The sequence below is a fragment of the Hydra vulgaris genome, chromosome 01 (assembly GCF_038396675.1).
Source record: "Hydra vulgaris chromosome 01, alternate assembly HydraT2T_AEP".
Taxonomy (NCBI): Eukaryota; Metazoa; Cnidaria; class Hydrozoa; order Anthoathecata; family Hydridae; genus Hydra; species Hydra vulgaris.
In genome coordinates, this window is record NC_088920.1 from 47899540 (window position 1) to 47923808 (window position 24269).

General features: G+C 25.4%; 1 protein-coding gene across 2 annotated transcripts in view; it reads left to right on the forward strand.

Annotated features, from left to right (window-relative positions):
* Window positions 1–23864, forward strand: part of LOC100197701 (TNF receptor-associated factor 4) — a 38224-nt gene extending 14360 nt beyond the window's left edge. Inside the window, exons 2-6 of one of the 2 annotated variants that reach the window (XM_065788416.1) lie at window positions 3942–3993; window positions 7393–7497; window positions 20197–20274; window positions 21955–22038; window positions 23241–23864. In XM_065788416.1, the coding sequence (XP_065644488.1) occupies window positions 3942–3993; window positions 7393–7497; window positions 20197–20274; window positions 21955–22038; window positions 23241–23849 (928 nt within the window). In that variant the 3' untranslated portion in view covers window positions 23850–23864. Of the gene's footprint in view, window positions 1–3941; window positions 3994–4387; window positions 5912–7392; window positions 7498–20196; window positions 20275–21954; window positions 22039–23240 lie in introns of those variants that run through there. The other variant, XM_065788415.1, reaches the window with a different exon arrangement.
* The last annotated feature ends 405 nt before the right edge of the window (window positions 23865–24269 follow it).

Here is a 24269-nt window from a genome sequence, read left to right on the forward strand (position 1 = left end):
TTCGCTTCAGGTTTTTTTAATATTTGAAGAAACTTTTCTCTTTTTCCATGCTTTATATAAGGTTACTTTCTATATATATATATATATATATATATATATATATATATATATATATATATATATATATATATATATATATATATATATATATATATATATATATATATATATATATATATATATATATATATATATATATATATATATATATATGTTTGTGTGCCACAAAATTTGAAATCAATTTTTGAAAGCTTTTTTCTCAACCAATTTTGCTCAAATTTTGCACATTTAATCATTTTCGATGACAATACAAGGAAATGGAAAAATTTGACCAAAAAAAGTTAATTAAGTTAACAAAAATTTAATTTGTATTTTCCCATACATTTTATGTATTTGATATGAATTGCGTATTACGTCACAAAAATCATTGATTTGCAAATTATTTGCAGTTTCGAAGACATTAAAGCGCAGCGATTCAAAACCTATTGTTTTAAGTTATTAAGTAATAAGTCTTAAGTTATTAAGTTAAAAAACAAAAATTTAGTAAAAACAGTAGTTTTTAAATTTAAAAAAAAAAAACAGTAATTTTTCCTTCTACAAAAGATAACAAAAAAAGAATTTCTAGGCCCAATAGAATTCTGCTTGCATAAAGCATGGATTTGAAAAAAGAATTTTTTTTTGATTTACTAGTTTATATAATTTTCTAATCCTTTTTACTACCCATAATATTGAATTTAAAGAATACTATTTCGGAGTCTTTAGATCACTTTCGCTCATCGGTATTAACTGAATTTAGTTAAAAATCTTTTGAAAAAGTGCCTTAATTTTCTATAGATCCTAGTTCTAATCGTTTCTGACCTATATTAGCTTTATATAGTTATCAAAATACAATATTTCTATCAATTTTTACAAAAAATACAAGAATTCCGACCAAAAAAAAACTTGCAATCAAGAAAAAGCGCCAATAAACGATCGGAACAGATCAATTTTTTAATCTATGATGTTCATTTTACCTAAAAATCGTGTTTATTTAAAATCTTATTTGAATTTAGACAAGCAATTGGGATTTTAAAAAGATTTAAAAAAAAAAAATCTACGGTCTGGGTTTTTTTGCTTCAAACATTTATATTTTATGATAACGCAAAATTTATTATTTTATTTTTTTTGTCTTTTCATGATTCACAGACCTGATCATTTAACGGAAATATGTCATAGTTAACAAAATATCATACAGATGCTATAGTATTTTAAAATGAGGGCATCAACAAAATTTAATCGGCATATTTAAATATCTAGTAAATTAGGTATTTAAGTAAAAAAATATATTTAAATACAAAAACTAATTTTTTTTTTTCAATTTACAGATATACATTAAATATCTACGTAAATTTTGTATTAGTAAATTAAAAAAAAAAAAATATTGTTAATAATTAATAATATTATAATGTTATTTAATTATCTTCGTTTATGTTTTACGCAAATATAAAATATATAATACGTTTCATTGCATCTTTGATTTTTGTTGTTGTTATTTTTGGTTTACTTCACCAGCTAATTTATTCTACCGAAATTAATTAAAAAAGCCATCAGGCTGGCTAACACCCTGACAATGTATTCTATGCAAGAGAAAATAAAAGATTTTTGTAGGCAAGGAATCAAATCAGGGTTAATAAAATGGCAAGCATGATAAGAGAGGTAATTTAGCAAGGGTCAACTCTGCAATAAATTGGGTATATAGTTTTTATGAAATGTCAGTAGTTGAGCATAATATGTGAAGACATAAAGGGATTAAAAGAGTTGTAGCGGATTAAGGTAGAGTATATAAAGAACCCAATAATTATTAGCAGTAATCAACAGAAAAAAGGTTTTGTTTGGATTAAAGTTCATCAGCCACTGTGAGACTCAGGCTGTCACAGAAGAGAAATCACATTCAAAATTTACTGTTTTAAGCTATCAAAAATCAAGAATTATTATTAACTAAACAGAAAAACAGAATAAATAAATGAAAAAATATATATAATCCATACAAAAAAGTTATATACATACTTACTTCTCAACTGACATACTAACTCAACTAATTTGTAACATAATAACAGTAGTGCAATGTTAGATTAATAATTGATTGAAATGATTAATGTTTGTAATAGTTTATAAAGAAATAATGAGATGCTCTAAAGTAAAGTAGGATTTCCAAAAGTTCCAAAAGACAAACTGTGAGCAGAAAGAACAACACTGTGGATAAACCTATATCACCTAAAAGCAGTAAAAGGACATAGTAAGTGGCTTGAAGTGGTGATTCACATTGACACTAAGATTAAAAGGCATACATCAGGGAAAAAAAAATTTCTTCAGTTATATAAGACTTGCCATTAGTATTTCTTTACATGAATCTGACCTATACGATATTGTTTCCTATTTTGAAAATTGAAAGCTTTAAATGGGGAAGAAAAGTGCGATTAGGAATTTAATCTCTGGCTAATGTGCAAGCACCATCTGTATAAAAGGCATGTTTCTCATGTCATTATGCTTATTACTGGTTTAATAAAAAAATCAAGCAAAATGTTCTATGTAGTCAAATAGAGGCAAAATACAGGTATTTTTCAAAATTTAATTTTTTGATGTAATAAGACAATATGAATAAAAGTTCTTAACATTTTGTAAAACAGTTGCAATGAATATTCCCAATATTGCAAAAACACAGTAAAAATTATATTCCTTGCTAACACTCTGTCATGTTAACAACTCTCAAGAGCATAGCCACTCCTATGATAACATTGTATTTTTCATGGGACTCTTTTTGCATCTTAAACTCCTTCAAAAAACTTGAGAGGCATTAAAAAAATGTTTTTCAGCTTTTCCTTATTTTTAATCAGATTCTATTTAAATTTTAAACTAGTTATTTGTCTATAATTTTTGAGTTGGCTTTTTAAACTTTTAAATACCCTTTTTACCTCAGAGTTAATTTTTTAAACACTTTACATAACTTAAAGTTAACTTTTTTAAACTTAATAACACCTTTATCTTAAAAAGCTGATCATATGGAGAAAAACCATCCCGCCTAATAGAGGTACTCAGACAGGCAGGATGAATTTCAGCTTGTGTACATATAAAAAAAATATCTTACTCAAGCAAGACATTTTTAAGGTTATGTGATGTTTGTTTACAAATAATCATTCATGTCAATTTTTTAATTCAAAAACTAAAAATGAAAGTTTAATAAAAACTATTTCGATTTACAAAAAATTATTTGATAGTTTTAAATTTTTACTATTGCATGTTTATAATAGCAAAATATCATAAATATTTAATAATAAACGAGCAAAAAAAAAAAGACAAATGTTAAAGTTTTAGAAACATATATGGCCAAATGACTTAAATTTAAAAATCAAACAAATGCTATTTAAGTTTTGTATCAAAGCTGTCCAGTCTACCCAGGATGGTTTTCAGCTTGTGTTCATAAGAATAATTTTCTGTGAACACCCCCATAGAGTTGAGACTTGACTTTAAAAGCTAAAAACTTTACTAAAAGCTTCTCATTTATATTGTTATTCTATTCTTTCATACTTTGAATTTTTGAGACAGCAAAAACTATTTTTTTATGTTTTGTTTATTTTTTATACTTCTGTATATTGAGTAGTATCTTTTATAATGAAACTTTCTCCAAAAGTTGGTCAACCAGAAATGCAAAAATTTGTATTTATAATTATAATTTTTTATTTAGCAATAAATAGTTAATTAAAGTCAATATAAATTTAATTTGGTTTTAAATAGTTTTATATTTGTTTTAATATTATAATTATTTATTAAGTAATTATTTAAAAAAGATTTGACAGTTATTTAGGAGACAGTTTGTTTAAAAAATATAAATAAAAAACCATATAAAGAATTTAAGAATTTACCATAAGAATTTAGTTTCTCAAAAATATTTTTGATTATTTTAGAAAATCTCCTTCAACTTGTCCTATTGATAGAAGAGTTTTAACACGAGACAAGGTAAATTTCTGATGCCATAAAGCTTGTGTAGTAATGATTATGTTGGTATATCTTTATCACCAGAATCATTACTACACAAGTTTTATTTTTTTTTGTTTTTGTTATTTTTTTTAGTTATATTATCTGTTAAAGTTTTTTTTACTTAAATATAATTTGATAGAAACTTAAAACTTACTGAAACAAATTGTGATTAAATAACAATAGCTGTTAGAAATTTCATTAAAATCTTTAAAAACTTATCATTGTTGCTAGGAAGCTACATTAAAAAACTCATCATTGTTGCTTGGATACTTTGATTTACTATTGGAAAAAAAAGATTAACTATAGGAATATGCTTAAAGCTAAAAATAAACAGCTTAATGTTTACAAAGCATTTTAATTCTTTGAAAATAATACTTTTTTTTAACTTCTCAGATAATTTGCCATAGTTACATTTATATTTACGCTTGAAATAATTTTCTGTATTTTAAAGTAGACTGATGCAGTTTGCATTAAAAATATTAAAGAGGTTTTTTTTATAGTTTTATATTGTTTAAAAAGTTATATAAATATTCTGTTCTGCAAATGTATGGCTTTTTTGAAGAGGTTAAGAAAAATAAAAAGTGTTGACAGTGATGAACCTGACACAAACATTGAAAAACAAATATTTCACTTAATTGATCGAGCAAGTTCAAAGAATCATGTAGTTGAAGCGCAAATATCACCAAAAGCTAATTATGCTGGTTTACATCCATTGTTGATAGAGTCAAAAAGTTTTCCAAGAGGTAACCCCCTTTATAACGAAAAGAAAGAAGTTGTTAAATTGCGATCCTATTATTATTCTGGTAGCATGAATGGAAATAATGATTTTTCTTTTCCTCATCATAAAAGACGTTCAGCTGAACTTAGTTGGGATAATCGCAGACCTTTGTTTTTTCATAAAACGTTTGAGATTAAAAAAGCTGTCAGTACTGGTGACTTAAACTCACTCCAAGATAATTTCAATTATGATCAGAGCTATCAAAATGAAGACTCATCCAATGGGAATGATTTTGTTTTATCTTCAAACCCAAACGTTTCATTTAAGAAATCAAATATAAACAAAATGTTTCCTTTAGGGAAACAACTCAGTTTATCACTGACGACACTTGATGATAAAAAGGTTTTGAAAGCCAAAAAGACCCCTTATAGAAGCATGCCATTATTTGCATTAAATGGAGATAGTGTAGAAGATATTGATAAAGTTCTTAATACAACGTGGCCTACTTCAAGCCTTCATAAAAACATTAGTACAGATGTTGAATCTAGTTCTAACAATAATGTTGAAAATACTGTTAATAAAAACGATTTTAATGATTTAAATAATTTATCAAATGAGATTAATATAACTATAGATGAAAAATGTAACGAAACTTTATCTCAAAACGATTCCAATACTTTTAATAAAGAAAATGAATTCAAATTAATCAGTCTACAAGATAAAAATTCAAGCTATCAACAAGATAATAATCATTTAGAGTCAAACAATCAATCACATAATGTTAAGAGATTGGTTCTTAATAATGAAAATGAAGACGAAGAAAAAAAACACGAAATACCTGTAACTCCAACTATGAAAAATAAAGATCATAAAATTGTCATAAAAGAAAACAAAGATCTTTCATTAAAAGAGTTATCCAAGTATGTTCCCCTGACGTTTTTTTCTGAGCAAAAGTCAAGAGAATTTTTTGGTAATTTTTCCTCCTTTTCAAATATGGATACAGAACAAAAAAATCTTGTGAACCTAAAAACTTTACTTGAAGAGCATTCATCTCGTGAAAAAAATGTAGTTGATGCTTATTTGAATAACGAAGGATTAGAGGAAAGTGAAGAATATTGTGTGACTGAAAGTCATCAACGTGATATAATTGATTTTCTCTTTAAACTTGCAGACAATAGTGTTAGTTTTTTTTTCTTATAGAAAAGATTTCACTTTTTTATTTTGTCTGTACTACATACATCTCATAATGCATATATACATATGTATATATACACATATATAATACCACTGTTTATGGAGATATATATCCGCAAACATTGATAGTATATATATAAATATATTAATATATATATATATATATATATATATATATATATATATATATATATATACATATATATATATATATATATATATATATATATATATATATATATATATATATATATATATATATATATATATATATATATATATATATATATATATATATATATATATATATATATATATATATAAGTATATATATATAAGTATATATATATATATAAGTATATATATATATGTATATATGTATATATATATATATTAATATATTTATATATATTTATATTTATATTTATATATATATATATATAAATATATATATATATATATATATATATATATATATATATACATGTCATACTTATGATTAAGGTACTGAGATCCTTACACATAAGGCTACTACTACTACTACTCCTACTACTACTACTACTACTACTACTACTACTACTACTACTACTACTACTACTACTACTACTACTACTACTACTACTACTACTACTACTACTACTACTACTACTACTATTACTACTACTACTACTACTACTACTACTACTACTATTACTACTATTACTACTACTACTACTACTACTACTACTATTACTACTATTACTACTACTACTACTACTACTACTACTACTACTACTACTACTACTCCTACTACTGAACCACTACACTGTTTAGGGGAAGGGGAAAAAATGTTTTAATTTTAGAATATATTGACAGTTCAATATTACAATGATGAAATTTAAAAAGATTTAAGCTCTTTGTTTGATTACTTCAAAAAGTTTTTCTTGTACTGAAAAAAAAAAAGATTTAAGCTAGAAAGTAGTTTACTGTCTTTAAAGAAGCCACATCATTTATGTTTTATTTTATCATTAAAGTTAAGATAATTCATGTTAACTATCATTAAAATTATATTAAATAATGTTAATTATCATTATAATTTATAACTGTTATATTTATATTTTTATATTATATGTTGTATTTTTATACAACGTTGTTGCTTTTATAGCTATCTTTTTTTAACTTATGACCATTTAATTAAAAAGGTTATCAAAATTGAAGTTATAATCTATTGATATGAAATATGCTTATTCCAAAAATCAAAAAGTATGCATATCTTGCTTATAAAGCTAGGTGTATAGTTTGATCTATAACTACACTGCATTACTACTACATAATTTCTATCAGTTTTTTTATACCTGTTTGTAAAAGATTAACTTTAACTGTATTTAAGTAACCAAAATGTTTCAGATAATGGTTGAGTAATAAATTATTTATTAAATAAGTTTTGAAATTTTTTTTATAATATTTATGTCATTTGTTCTGTTCAGGTGTATCCAGACAAAGCTTGTAAAAGAACAGTTCTTGCCTTCAAAGTAAGATGCTACAACTTTGGCAATGATTGTGAATGGATTGGTGAATTAGGAAATTTGCAAGTAAAAATTAATACTATATCAAACATCTCTTGAAATACGGCATACATATATATATACATATATATATATATATATATATATATATATATATATATATATATATATATATATATATATATATATATATATATATATATATATATATATATATATATATATATGTATATGTATATATATATCAGCCCTTGTTAAGAAGCGCTATGCAGCTCCCATTTTGCTTGCGAAAAGGCGATTTGCCTACGCGTTCAGCAGTTTTGCGCTACGCAAAAACTTATATCTTTTAGAATATTTAAATTATCTTTTGATTACCGTTAACGTGACGTTTATTCAGAAGAAATAAAGTCGTAAGTAAATTTAACCGCAATTGTAAAATAATAGATTTTTTTGTTAAAGAAACAGTTTGTTTCATAATTTTTTTTTTGTTATTAAAAATTAGTTAAAAAAAAAGTGTTTTAAGTTTTATCTTAAGGAATTAAATATATAAATTCCTTTTAAATATAAAAATTATTTTTAGTCATAATAAGTTTAAAAAATGCACGATTTATTTTGATGTAAATATTTTATTAATAAGATATTTTGTTTATTGTTAATTCAATAACGTAAAGTTTTAATGACGTTCATTTAATTTATGAAAATAAATTATGATCACGAATATGTTATCGGTAACTGATAAATAACAAAAAAAAACTTTATTGTTTAAAAACATTATTAAAAAGAGTTCACAAATTAAATAAGAAAAAATGTATTAACAGTTAATAAAATAACCAAAAACCAAATATAAAATCATAAGAAAATAAACAAATATTTTACGTTTCATGAAAAAAATATTTTTTTCAAAATAAAATTTAGTTCATATTTGAAAAAAATAATAAAAATGATTTTTTTAATAAGAACTTAGATTTTATTTGTAACTTTTGTTATAGTGAGAAAAAAACAAACTGTTTGTATGATTTTTAACGCGTTAATAAAATAACTTTAATTACAATGCGGTACTTGAAAAGACGCGAGTGACGCATTATAACTTTTAACGATGCAAAATATATTTGCTGAGTTGAGTTACTTAGAAATGCGCTACGCGTTTTCGCTACGCAGCGAAATCTGATATATATATATATATATATATATATATATATATATATATATATATATATATATATATATATATACATACATGCTTACATGCATACATACAGCTCTCGGAATTAGGGTTAGCATTAACTAACTGCTGACCTAAAAGTGTTTGAGGTTAGCAAAATATTGATAAGACCTCATTTCTATGTTTTATGGTAACCCCTTTGTGTCAAATTTTTTTTGCAACCTGATGCCGACCTCTAACAGTTTGAGGTCAGCGATTTATTGCCGACCTCATTTTTCCTAATTCGGAGGGTTGTACATAGATATATATATTTATATATACACACACACACACTTAATAACTTATCATTATCAATTTATTACCAATCTTATTTTTTATAATTTTGAGGTCTGGTATAATGATAATAGGTTTAGGTAGGATACTCTTTTGACTTTTAAATAATTCAATGTAGACTTATAATTAATATGATATAAAACAAATAATATAAAACAATGTAAAAATTATTAAAAGTACTGTAAGCAGTATAAGCACCTTGTGCTAATTATTATAAGTGCTGTAAGCACCTTGCGTTAAATTGAGCAATACTGTTTATAATAGTTTATAATAGTTTGTTTTTTTCCCCTCCCAACCTCCTCTGCTCTTAACCCAATGAAATCTACAATGCGCAATATTAGGTTTTCAAGTTTCATACCTGAAAAATGGTTCAAACATTTGACATTAAAATCTAACATTAAAATCTATTGACTCCCATGTGCATTATCAAATTTATCTAGACCAATATGACCAAAAGTTACTTACAACAAACAGTTGTAATTCATAGGGTACGCCTAACGCAAAAAAGGCAAATTTTCTTTGTTCATTAATTAATGCTAGAATTTATAATTTATGTTTTTGTATGAAATTTATTATGAAATTCCACTCTTTTTGGCCAAGTGTTTTTTTTACTACTACTGAAAAAGTTTTTTATTTTTAATTCCAAAATGTTTATAGGAACATTTTTTTTTTCAACATCTACACTTCCAACAAGGCTGCTAGCAACCACTATTAGAGTTGGAGGTAACTGTAAGAGAAAAGGTGAAGTTTATAAAGCAAGATAATGATTAACAGACAACTTAAAAGTTTTTAAATTATATGAATCAGGAAAACAAGAACTGATGTTCAAGGAAGAAAACTAGACAAATAAGAATTTTTGGAGCACTTAGGAACAGTCACAGTAAACGGATGAGACTTAATTGAATGATGAGTAACACGAGAATGAATTTTAGTAGATGGCACAAGAGACGCTAGCTTTTTAGAGCAGCGCCCATTATAGTATTTATAGAAAAAAGAAAGAGAAGCAACATTACAACGATGTGACAATGGTTGAAGGCTGGCTGCAATAGCAGGTCTAACTATGTTTACAATGCCTTTTTGCACCTTGTCTAAAAGAGAAAGGGCATCATTCAAAGATCCACTCCAGATATGAAGGCCTTCCCAGGAAAGGCTTGCAGTGGCATGCCTTGTTTGTCCACGCATAAAAATTTTTTTCAGGAAAACTGACCGCAGCAATATTTTGCAGGAAAGTTGAACTTATCCATAGAGAATAAAAAATAATACTAAAAAAAAGAGATGAAATCTTAACAAAATATAAAATTGAAATTAAATAAAAGTATAATTTACAAATTAAAAAAAAAATTTTTGTTACAAAAAGAAAAAATTCTACATATTTTTTTCAAAATATTTTTAATGTTTTTGTTTTCTTTTTTTAGGGTTGTTATTTTCAGCTACGAAGTTTGATAAAAGTCAAAGAAAAAAAGACTAAAAATAATATAAATTTAACGAAAACAAAAAGAGAAACTAATTAATCATTTACTCTCAAGAAATTTAGTTAAACTTTTTTTTTGATTTAGTTTTTACAAAGGTTTTTGCTATGACGTTATTCCTCAATACTTAGACAAGTAAATAAATTGCTGTTTATTATTAAAATATATTATTTGAGTTTTTAAACAAAATTTTAATGTGGAAAAAGTAATAAAAACTCATTAAAAATAACAATGAATAAAATTAATAAATCTAAATTATTTGATTGCAATCATTGGTAAAGTAGTCATCGTCCATGGATTCAACATGTTCTTCATCTCTCCCCGATATGCTACCATCCTTGGAACAGTCATCACTGTTGCTAGATTCTAGATATTGTTTATCTGAACCCGATAGTTCATGTTCTGAACAACTTATTTCACTTTCAACTGATATAGCCTCTTGTTTAATATTTGTATTAATTTCTGCAATATCAGTTATAGATGTGTTTTCTTTGTTAAATATTTCTGGTTGAATAGGAAATTTAACAACTCTACATTTTTCCAAATATTTATGAACTGCTTCTTTTAATATATCAATACGCTCATCATCTGTCCATATATGGCTATTTCCAGCAATAAACATGCACTGTTCCATGGTACTATGTTTCATACTGATTCGATGGTCTGTACAGATAGTAGATAGTGTACTGAAACATCTTTCTACTCAGCTGTTCGACAAAGTTAAGCAGAGGCTTAACTCCGATAATAAAAGGATATTCGGAAAATCTATTCTTTTGTATGTAAATAGTTTTTCCCAATTTTCTAAGAAAGGTGAGTTATAGTAAAACAATCTTATCAATTTTGCAAGTTTTCTATTTTTCATTGCTTCTTTGTAGTTTGCTTTTTCAAGTGGTTCACGAAAATACTCCATAAAATTATTAATACTTTCCCATCCATTATCTTGATTGTCTGTCCAATATTTTAGATCAAGCCATGTCATGAACACACCACACAGGATTATCTTTGAATGATGCTTCTTCTGCAGTCAGTGCAGTCAACTGAGCTATTGTCTTGACAATTTACTTCTTACGAATAAAACATCTATTTTAAAGAAAAGCGACAAAGGGCTCATTGCCTCAAGCATATCCAGGTACATTCCGGTTTTGTATAAAAAGGCATAATTTCCTAAATTTCTTGAGAGTCCCTGTATTTTGGCCCTTGTTTTTTTACGATACCCTTTGTTAGTTAGTGTATTTTGTAAAGCAACTAGATAAGCCGACCAGTTATGCCTTAGATTAGTGTAACCCTAAGCACGATGCAATGCAAATGGGGTTCCTTGAATTTTATTAGGCCTGTAATACTGTATACATAAGGCAGCGGCAGCATGTTTGCATGACTCTTTCAGTTTACCTGATTTTTTCAAAAGATAAAATAGAGTCATATAAAAACTGTTACAATCCATAAAGTATTTAAACTGTTTTATAGTGTTTTTTATTGCAAGTTCCAATCTGTGATTAACGTAGTGTGTGTTCACTAACCATGGGCGTGTGTTTTTTAATTGAGTTAATGCACCACTATAGACACCCAGATACTATAAATACCTAGATACTGGGTATATATACTATATATATACCCAGATACTACACACTATAGGCACACTATATCGCTCCATCAGCTGTTGCTGATTCAACTTTGTGCGATAATTCATAATAGATAATGGAATGTTGCATTTAGCTATAACGTTTTCAATAAAGACACTATCCAATGCCAATTTTAAGGAGTCAACATCAACTCCTCCGAAACCCACTATATTACATAATGCAACAAAAAAAATAACACAGGATATCGGCATTTTCAACTCTAACCGATATAGCTTCTTTTTCGCTACCTGTTTTCCGCACTTGACTACAATCAGACAGCAAAGCCATAAAAGATTTGTTGGCGATAATAGTCTCTACTTTCACATCTATTGCCTTAGCAATGCAATGGATAAATTATCTTGCTAAATAAAAAATGAAACTAAATTTAAAAGTTATTCAAAAGGATTATTTAAGATTTCACTAAAATATCGAAAAGTAAAAAATTATATATATAAACATATGTTTAAAGTGTTAAACAACAAAAAATGATATGTGTGTATGTGTAAAGAAAGTACCAGCATTTTTGTTGATTTTATCTTGCATTAGTTTGACACCATTAACATGCTGAACTTTTACAAGTACCTCAAAATGACTATGCGGAATCGCAGGATGCATTGCCATTTCATATGCAGTGCGCATCAACTTTAAACATGCTTCAAATGTCAATGTTTTTATTGAGTTATCTGCATTCGTTGTTGGATTATCAGATTCAGTTATTTTACTTATAGAAGAAGAGTTACTAACTTCCTCTAATTGCGCTGCCTCCTTATGTGCCTTTGTTGATAAATGCCTCATAAACTGTAATATAAATAAGATTACATTGTAATGCAAAGTTATATATATATATATATATATTTAGCTTTATAATGTACTATTTATTATAAATAATAAACCTGATAATGCGTTACAACATTAGTTCCATTTGAAAAAGCTTATAAAGAATTTCTAGCAACCCCCAATATTAAAGTGTTAATGCTGTTTTTATGCTTTGCACACATTTTGCACCAGATTTTAACAACAGTGTCTACATCATTCGCTTTTATAACTTCTTGAACTAGAAAATCAGTTTTTATTTATTTTGTGATAGACTTTGTATTTATTTCTTCTCTCTCTTGTCTCTTGTCTAATTCTAACCTGATTACACTGAGTCAATGCTCGCCTTTTATTACGTTGTAATTACTTAATTTCATAATTTTATTATTACAGAAGAAATGAAAAAAAATATTTGCATTGTTTCTGTAATGATTGTTATGAAAACAGTTCTCTCGGAAAAATCGTTTATAACACTCGTTCGCAATAATAATTAACTATTGCAAAATAAGTAATTCTCTTTGAAGAACTACATGAAAAATGATTGCAAAAGTATTCCCTAAGAGACTAATTCCGCACTAAAATTTCGCGGGTTAAAATTTTATGCTACTTTTAAACAGCCACCCTATTTTACTTACGTTTTCAAAGAACTTGCTGTGTTAAATATATATACCTTTGAAAAAAATATCTAAGGGGGTTGCCCCCATAGATAATGCCCCCTATCGATCCGCGTTTGCAATGGGGATAGTGAATACAAACAAATATTTTATATTTAAACAATATTATTAAAGGTTTTTAATAATTTTACCATAAAATTTTGTTACATTTGAAAATAAAAAAAATATATTTTACAAATAAATAGCAATTAGTTTTTTTGGTTCATCAGGGCCCACAACATGGTTTTCAAAGTGGGGACAGTTTCAATTTAACAATAAGTCAATTTAAAAAAAAGTTCTATATAAAACAAGGATGGGGGGATGCATATCTCCTGCCCCCTTCTTACCGTGTACTACCAATGTCATCAGTCCTGTTCCTTGTGTATCAACAAAATATGCAAGTTTTAGCAAAAACATTTAAAAACTTGACTTCTTATCAAGGCAAGAATAAATGGTAGTATCATCAGCGAACAATGCCACCTTAAATGAGAGAATTTCTAGGAGATCATTAATGTAAATTAAATAAAGTATAGGGCCAAGGATAGAACCTTAAGGAACCACTGAAATTATAGGAAATGAAAAAGAGTGCTGTTCATAGAGGACAACTATTGTACTACGATTGGTTAGGAAGCATTTAATAATCTTAAAGAAGTTACCTGATACACCGTAAAAAGAAAGTTTATGGAGAAGACTGTGTCAAACTTTATCAGAGGCTTTAGAAATGTTGAGAGCAATAGCCTTAACTTCTCCACATCTATCTAATGCACAATAAAATCGGGAATATCAAAATTCATATTGATAATCAGAAAGTAACTTATTAGATTCAAGATGAGAGATTAAATGTTTGTTAATTAAAGACTCAAAAATTTTGCCTATGGTAGGAAGAAAACTAATGAGATGGTAGTTAGACAAGTCATATTGCACTCCAGAATTTTTGAAAATAGGAATAACAGATGCGGCTTTCTAGGAGATTGAAAAACAAGACTCTGATAAGCACTTGTTAAATAGTTTATTAAGTTTAATAGCTTTTTACTTAAAGCGGCTAATTTTTTTTTAAACAGTAAAGTGGCATTATCATGGGATCAAATTTGTATTGATTTAATACAGGGAGCATTATCAATAGATGATACAATTAAAATATGGTAATATAAGGGATAATACATGGGAGTCAAATTTTTGAAAAACAAAGCCAACAGGGCTTGAAAATGAATCTAACATATTTATGTGTTTGATTAAATCTTTTTCCATTAAAAAATCTGATTCATCTTGAATACTTTTAGCAATTATATTCCTATATTCCTATTTAGTAATTGTAGTTATAATCATTCAATATTTGTTGAGAAAATAGTAATAGGAAATTTAGTAGATGAAGTAGATAATAACAGAGAAGGTGGAATTTTTTGTTTTGCTGTTTTTTTTGTTTGAATAAATGTTTGTCATTGGTTCAAGATTATGAATAAGAGTCATTCACACACTATGCCTAAAAATTATGGATCAAAATGGGCACTACAAACACCTGAATGCTCTGTAGGAAACCAATTCTTTCTATTAACAATCATAATCCACTTTTTTTTTAACTCAGGTCTTTTTATAGCATCAGGAAAGGAAAAAATACTAGTAAATTTTATTATAAGTTTCTGAAATCAATTTTAGAGAATTCCTTTTTGTACTTGATGTTTTGCTTTTGTATCCACTCCTACAGTATATCACGACACATTTGTTTGGTTTCGAAAGTAATAAGAAGTCAAGGTACTAAAAAAATTAGGTATTAAATTAATTATTTCTTACTTTATAAAGCAGAATAAAACATAATCATACCTCAAGAGCAACAAGAAAATTTTTATAAATTTATCAATCTAATTTAGATTAAAGTCAAAACTAATGTAAATATAATATTTATATTTTTATTGTAATACATATTATAGTATTATAACAAAATAATTATATATTTAATTAAAATCTAATTTAAAAACATTTGTATAAATAAGTTCCTTATAACTAAAAAAGTTAATGAAAAAGTTGTTTTATTCTAATAAAAGTTTTGAGGTTTTCAAAACTCAATGACATATTTTTGTGTGGTTTTTTTTTTGCTTTTAAAATACTTTTTTGTAAGAGTTTAATACTTTTTATTTGAGATTTAGCACAAATTTTACCCCTGTACTGGAAGCTTTTAATTAGTCCCATTCATGAATTCTCGTTTTTACATGTCTTTAAGTTAACAGCTGAAAAATTAAAAAAATTGAAAAAGATTTGATAAAGCTTTTAAGATTTACTCTTCACATTTTCATAAATTTAGGATAAACTACTTTGACTATTTTGCTGCAGTGATAATGATTTTACAGTTAAACTCAAATACATAGCAAATTCATTTGTATGCAGAACAAACCTATATCTCCACAGATATAAAAAAAACTATGCTTGAGCAGTATACCTCCTTTTTATATGATACCAGTTTCTTTTTAATGTTTATTCATATCTTACATAACCATAGTTAATTCGAGAGTTAAACTCTTAAAGTTATCAAAATGTGCTTTTAAATATATGCAAAAATCTTTCATACAAAAAAAAACAAACAGTTTAAAGTTTCAAAAAATAAATAATTACTTTAAAAATAATCTTTACCGTAAAATTATATTTTAAAAACCATTTCCGTTAGCAATAGTTCATCTTTACAACTGTTCACAATATCAATTTCTATAATTAGTAGTACCTTGGGAGTTAATAAATTATAAAAATTTCTAATTTTACCTATCATTAGTAGTTAACTCTAGTAATGGCTTTCCTAGTAACAGCTTTAGCTTTCCTAGAATTGGCTTGCATTTGGCTAAAATTTTTTCTCTTCTTTTTGTATCAAAGTATTATTCACTTACATAATATAACTCCTCTTTACCTTGTGATATTAAAGAGTTCACCTAATACATCAGAAAGATCTTCTTTTTTTTATCATTTGACACACACATTTATCAATAACACACACACACACACATATATATATATATATATATATATATATATATATATATATATATATATATATATATATATATATATATATATATATATATATATATATACACATATATATATATATATATATATATATATATATATACATATATATATATTTATATATATATTTATATATATATAGTCTTGGTCCAGAATGAAAAAAAATGTATTAAATTGAAAATTTTTTAATTATTCTTCCTTGTGTTTATTAAAAAACTTATTTTCCTTAATAAACTATAACTATTTTATTTAATTTACAAAAAAAACTTAATGTAACACAATATTGCTAAAATTTAAAACCACACTTACTTTTTGATTTTCCACCATCATAATAAATGATATGTGTATATCTGTAAAGCTATGACACAATAAATAAAACTTCAATTTTAAACAGCAAACATGAACATTTACTACAAAAAAATACTTAATCTGGAAAAATTGACAATGCTGAAAATGAAACACCATGAATTGATTGAGAATATTTGAAAGTCTAAATAGCATATGCACATGTGCACACACACATATATATTTGTGTGTGTGTGTGTGTGTGTGTGTGTCTATATATATATATATATATATATATATATATATATATATATATATATATATATATATATATATATATATATATATATATATATATATATATATATATATATATATATATATATATATATATATATATATATATATATATGTATATATATGTATATATATGCACACACATACAATTTCTTTAGCAAGTTGATATTAGTTCAGAAAACCTTTTTCTTGTAAATACAATGTATTTTGATAGTTAGTGTTTGAAGTTTTTTTTCTGAAGTTTTTAGATTAACTGAATTTTTTGAGCAATTTTGTAAATCATGTTTGAAATCATTGACAAATAACAACTACCCTGCTCTATTTGATTCTGCTTCTATTTAATTCTACTTTACTGAAAGTAACAAGCTTATCTAATGTTCTGTAGATGTATTTCACACTTCTTTACATAAAATGACTTAAATTGTTCATTTCCAGTTAATGTTATTTATTGAATAAATTTATCATATTTTTTATACTGATCCAATTGAGTAATTTTAACAATTCTTTTTTTTTGTGAGATTGCATTTTATCATAGTTCTCATGGTCTTGTTTTGTTTTCTAGTATATTAAAGTTATTATTATTTATATCAAGAAAAAAGGAGGCACAGTATTTGTAGTTAAAAGCAATAATTTGAAAGATCAATGTTTTGGTCCATTAAGTTAAGTATTTGCTTATTCAAACAAGATTTTCTTTGCAAATCCATATTTGATGTCTTTATATTTGATATATATTTAATGTCTATGGATGTAAAATTAATTTTGTTTTGTTTTTTCATTTGAATTTCTAAATATTTCACGCTACTACCAAATTTCAAAACTACATCATCCAAGATCACTTTTATGTTATTGTTTAGGTTTTCAAAATGTTTCTTAGTTTTTTGAATTTACATTAGGTAAGGCTATGGGCTTTGATGTATTTAGTTTTATTTAGTTATTTTTTAGCCATTTGCAAAGTACCTAAGTAAATAACTTTTTCTATTTTTCTGAAACATCAGTAAACAAATTGATTTTATTTTATTTGACAAATATTTATACAGGATAAATTACTTCAGAATTATTACAATTCTGTTATCAATGTAAGTCCTGTTATAAAATTAAAATCAATTGAAGTAACAAAGTTAATAAAAATAAAAAACATTCAAAATAAATTTTTAACTTGTTTTTAAGTTCAGTCAACAAGTTTATTTTCCTAAGTTCTAATGGTAGATTATTATAGACTCTTGCACCAGAGTAATACAAAGAACTTTTAGCAAATTCAAGTCAGATTTTCAGAATTTTACTTAGGCTGCTGTTATTTGTTGTTGCTTTTGAATAGTTGACTTCAAAATAGTTAATAAAGTTTGAGCATGGTAAACAAAGAATGCATTGGTTTGATAATAGACAAGGTGCAACAAGAAAAATTAATTTTTGATGCAATTTGCTTGTGTAAGTTACGAACAAAAGTGGTCCAAATACACTACCCTATGGAACCTCTATATCATATATCAATTTACTATATTCTTTGTATTTGATTTTGACTAAATGAATTTTTTATATACACACATACATACACACACACACACATACATACATACATACATACATACATACATACATACATACATACATACATACATACATACAACATAAATACATACATACATACATACATACATACATACATACATACATACATACATACATACATACATACATACATACATACATACATACATACATACATACATACATTTATACCCTCTGTTAACTCAACTACAACAATTTTTTCATTGTAATGTCTGTTCTATATCTAATCTATATATAATCAAATTAAAAATAAAGATAGATAAAAACTAGAAAAAAAATGTTATACCTGAAAATCATTTTTCCATAATTTATAACATAATCCAATGTCATACATTAAAGTAGATTTTTTGTGTAATGCACAATTTAACAACATTTCTTCCATTTTATATTTTAAAACTAATTAAAAAAAAAAAAAAAGATGAAAAAAAAAACACTGGTTTTTAAAATTTTTTGAATAAAAAATAATTTTAGGGGTCCCTTAAGATCTTTGAAATTTCAAAAGTGATAAATATATTACACAAAAATAAATAGGTTAGATTTAACAGCCTAAAAAATGAAGTTTAACTAAAAAAGAAAAAAGTGCATTTTTATAATTGTTTGTTGTTTATAATATATATATTTAAATTAGTATAAAAATATTCAAAAATTAATGTTAAAATTAAGATAAATAAATTAAAAACTGGTGGATTATGATGTTTTTACAATAGATCTACAAATGCGTTACTCGCTTTTCATGCTAACTCATCTTTAAAACAGCAAAAATTAGATGATTCTCTGTAAGCTACTTATATACACAGCATTAGGATAATTTTGCCCTAATACTTCTTACCATAAGTTCTAACAACGATTACTACTACTACTACTACTACTACTACTACTACTACTACTACTACTACTACTACTACTACTACTACTACTACTACTACTTCTATTACTACTTCTGCTGTAATTTAGGTAATAAAAGATTTTTTAATTGTTTAATTAATTCAAGTATATAAAACCTTTAACCGCTATACTCCTTTTCTAACCACAATAATGTTGTCAAAGGCCAAACAGAAAATGTATTAAGATCTTCTAAACAAATCAGAGGCTTAAACAATCTCCCGTATCAACAAAGACAAATGTTTTTAAATGGTGCAATAATAATAATCATGATAAAAAGTTATTTGAAATTGATAACTAATTCATTACCCGTAGTCATGTATTGAAACTAAAAAAACATTCCTCCAAATTAAATATGCATGCAAACTTTTTTTATATAAGAATAATAAATAAATGAAACTCTCTTCCTAATGATGTCGTAAAAGAACCTTCGCTAAAAAAATTTAAGATGCTCCTTGACAAGCATCTCAAAGACAACAATGGCTTCTCTATGACTGATATGCATTTCTGATATTCATTTTATATTAGTTTGTATAAAAACCAACATTGTTAAACTTTTATATAACCAGGTTGACAAGCATTATATACCCATACAATTTTTTTTGTAAACCTATAAATTAAAAAAAGGTGGTTTCTTGTGAATAATTACATGAATAATTGTATCTTATATTTTTTAGGACCATTTAGAGCAATGTCAACTTATTGAAGTGGCATGTGTTAATGCATGTGGCAGGAAAGATATTCATAGAAACCAGGTATATTTAAAGATAGTTGCTTTAAAATGGTAAAATTGTATCATGTTGCCTTTTTTGCAAACCTTTAATCAATTCATTGAGTAAGCAAAACCTTTACTCAATTCATATTTCTTTTAACCAAAATATCCGTTTTATTAGCCTTAGTAATAAGGCCAATAAAATTAATGGCAATTTGTTTCTCTACGCAGCGGCCTTGTTTGACAAGGTTCATGTTTTGGAGTTAAAGAGGTTTGTAATCACAATAAAAAAGTTAGCCTCCTTGGTTGTGGTGGCCACCTTGATCTTGGGGAGACGATTGAGATTAAAATAATAATAATAATAATGCTAAGATCATTTTACAGTTAATTACGTATCAATGCTAAGATCTTTTTACAGATTGAACTGGAAATACTTTTGAAATTTGATTACTTTTTAATTAAACAATAGATAGCGATGTAATTTATATAATTTAATCACACATTTAAAGTAGTTAGTAGTAAAATAAAAATTTATGTAAATATAACATGTCAACAGAAAAAACTAAAGAAATGAAAATACATATTTGACGATATTTGAAATGACGTATTTTATCGTTGGTCAGCTGGGATATTGGTATTGAATGGTTAAGAAATTATTAGAAAACGAGTCAATCAAAGTTTCAATAACTACTATTAGTAGAATTAAAAGTTTTAAATTGCCAAGTTTTAAAAAGATTTAAATGGCAAAAAAGCTGGTTGGGCACGTTGAAAAATTTTCGAAAAGCTGTCATCATACGAGGTGGAATTTATGCAAAAGGATTAACATGATACTAATACTTGTCAAAGCAGGAGTTAAAATTAATTCAAGTATAAATAGAGAGTGTTTTAAAATCATTTTTTAAAAATGATATAAATATAAATATATGATATAAATATAAATATATGATATAAATATGAATATGATATCAGAATATGATAAAAGAATATGATAAAATTAAAAATGATATCAGAATATGATAAAAGAATATGATAAAATTAAAAATGATATCAGAATATGATAAAAGACTATATCCAAAAAATAACTTTTATATCCATCACCTCACCTTGTTACTCTTCAAAAATGTCCATTAAATTTTTAACTGACCAAAAAATCAAATTTATTCATCCTGAAATGTAGACATTGAGTTCAGTAGATAATGCACCTATGAACTATTTTGTATGGGGTTATATATTCAATCAATTAAAAAAAGGAAAGCAAAAAATATTACTGAACTTATTCAACATATATTGAGGAACATTCTTCAAGAATTTATAAAAAAAGCATTCATGTCCTGGTCTAAATTTTGTAAACTTATCTATGATAATAAGGGTCATTAAATTTAAGAAAAACAAATTAAGAATAAAAAAAAGTTCTTTTTAAAACTTTTGCTGACTCAATGTCACATGATTGCACAATTCGTCACTAAGAGCTGCTGCAGCTTAACTTATGCTATGACTTGATATCTTATATTAAAAACTTCCAATCAAATAAACAGTTTTATATAAAAAAAAATACAGTAATCTTAAGTAAAATATAAATTTCTAACACACCTTTAACACACCTTAACATCCTAACATTCCATTGAAAAAAGTTACAGAGTTGAAATTTTTTTTTTTTTAAATCAAAAACTAATCATTTAAAAAAGATCCTTTATTATTTGTAATTTATCTTTTTGTAATTTAGATGAGTCAACATACTGATGCTGATGGCGATTGTCCTCTAGCAATAGTTGCATGTCGCTATAGTGATGTAGGCTGCAAATTTAAGGTAATGTTTCTATTTTCAGTTAGCTGTGATTTTATTTTCATACAGTTTTTTTATTTGTAACCATTTAGTTAGCATTATTAACTAAATATTGTTAGTTATTATAAATTAGTAATATACATAATTTTATCTAACAATGTATGTTTCGTAAAAAATAAATGTTTAAAGATAAAATGTAGTGAAATTGCCAGAATAAGGTTTGAAGGTTGATGATGAACAACACAAAAGTTATGGAAGAGGTTTTAAGATAATTTTGAGTGTAATCGAAGAGTGTATTAAAAAAAAGTGAATACAGTTAAATTTCTCTTAAAGATTCGGAGAGTTACAAAGCAATTCTTATTTATTTTTTAAGTTATGCATAACCAAATAAATATTTGAAACATAATTTAATGAAACTTATTTAAATAAACGTAAATATGTATGAAAATACTCAAATATAAATGCATGTAGAGACGAAAAAAATTCAATTTTTTTTTACTGTTTTATTTATATTAATATCATTCAATTTTATAAATTTTTTCATAATTTTTGTATGGTATATTGAAAGATTCATTTTTCAGTAATTGATTTATTTTATTTGTTAAGTTTGATATTAATATTTTATTCATGTCACTGTTCCTGGAAAATGTCGCAATACATGCATTAAATGATCAGGCAATCCAAAAAATTTTTCGAATCTCCACTCAAAATTTTTTTTTTTCATCCCCTTCCAATTAGTATCAGCAAAGTCATCATCAAATTGTCATTGAGAAATAATTTTAATTGCAAAAAGCTTTTGGTTTAGTAGACAACATTATTGGGCCTAGACAAGAAGAGTTGACGTTTTTTTGACCCAGTATAAAAACACTTCGTTAGAGATTGTTTAGACATTATACAGTTGCAATCTTTAATAGTAACATTTATTAGTTTCCTAATTATGTTAAAAACTCCAGCGCCGTCAAATATGAAAAAGCCAATCGAAAAGTACATATTTTTAAATTTAATAACGTCAAATCGCTTGATCCACATTATTTTATAATAATTCTTTTAGAAATTTCTATCCATTTGAAGTTATTGGTTAGTTTATTAACTATAAATATTTGACTTTATCATAATTTATCGCATAATTTTGTTATAATTATTGTTTTTTTTCTTCATTGTATATAAATTATTTTTAAAAATATGTTTTCATTTATATTAATGATAAACAATTTTTTTAACACTAGGCACGGCGAAATGAATTAGAAGATCATTTGCGTGAGTCTATAGAAGAGCATTTAAAATTTGCTCATTTGCGAATTCGAGAGCTTGAGATTCGTCAAGAAACAATATGTATGAATGGCAAGTTTTTATGGAAGATAACAAACTATGATTTACTCATGAAACAATCAGCCACAAAAAAAGACAAAGAAAAATTGTGTAGTCCCCCTTTCTATACGGGTCAGTATGGTTATAAACTTCGAGCTGAAGCATTTTTAAATGGTCTCGGCCAAGGAAAGGGTTCTCACCTTTCTTTGTACGTGGTCATAATGAAAGGCGAGTATGACGCAATATTACCATGGCCGTTCAGGCAAAATGTCGACTTTGTTCTTATTGACCAAGATGAAGAAGTGAATAATCGAGTCAACAAAATTTGGAAGCTTTCATGTGAGCGAAATAGTGATTATTTTAAGCGTCCAAACAAATCAAAAAGTTTAGGTTTTGGTTGTCCAAAATTTGTTTCTTTGGAAACATTGAAATCAAGAAATTATATAAAAGAACAGACTCTGTTCATTAAAATAGAAGTGGAACCTACAGATTGTCTTGTCTTTAATCCTGTAGGATTCGTTCATTAATATATATGTATATATATGTATATATATGTATATATATATATATATATATATATATATATATATATATATACAGATATATATATATATATATATATATATATATATATATATATATATATATATATATATATATATATATATATATATATATATATATATATATATATATATATATATATATATATATATATATATATATATATTGTTGTGTAACTGTTTGAATACTTGTGAATTTGTGTTCATGCTACATTAGTTTATTTACTTAAATTCGTTTTGGAATTAACCATTTTTTTTTTTTTTCTGGACCAATAGTTCTTTTTTTCTAATTACTATCTTTTAGAAAGATCATTTAAGTCTTATCACAGAATCCCTATGAGTTCTAATTATGAACAATAAATAGAGATAAATTATAAATAATTG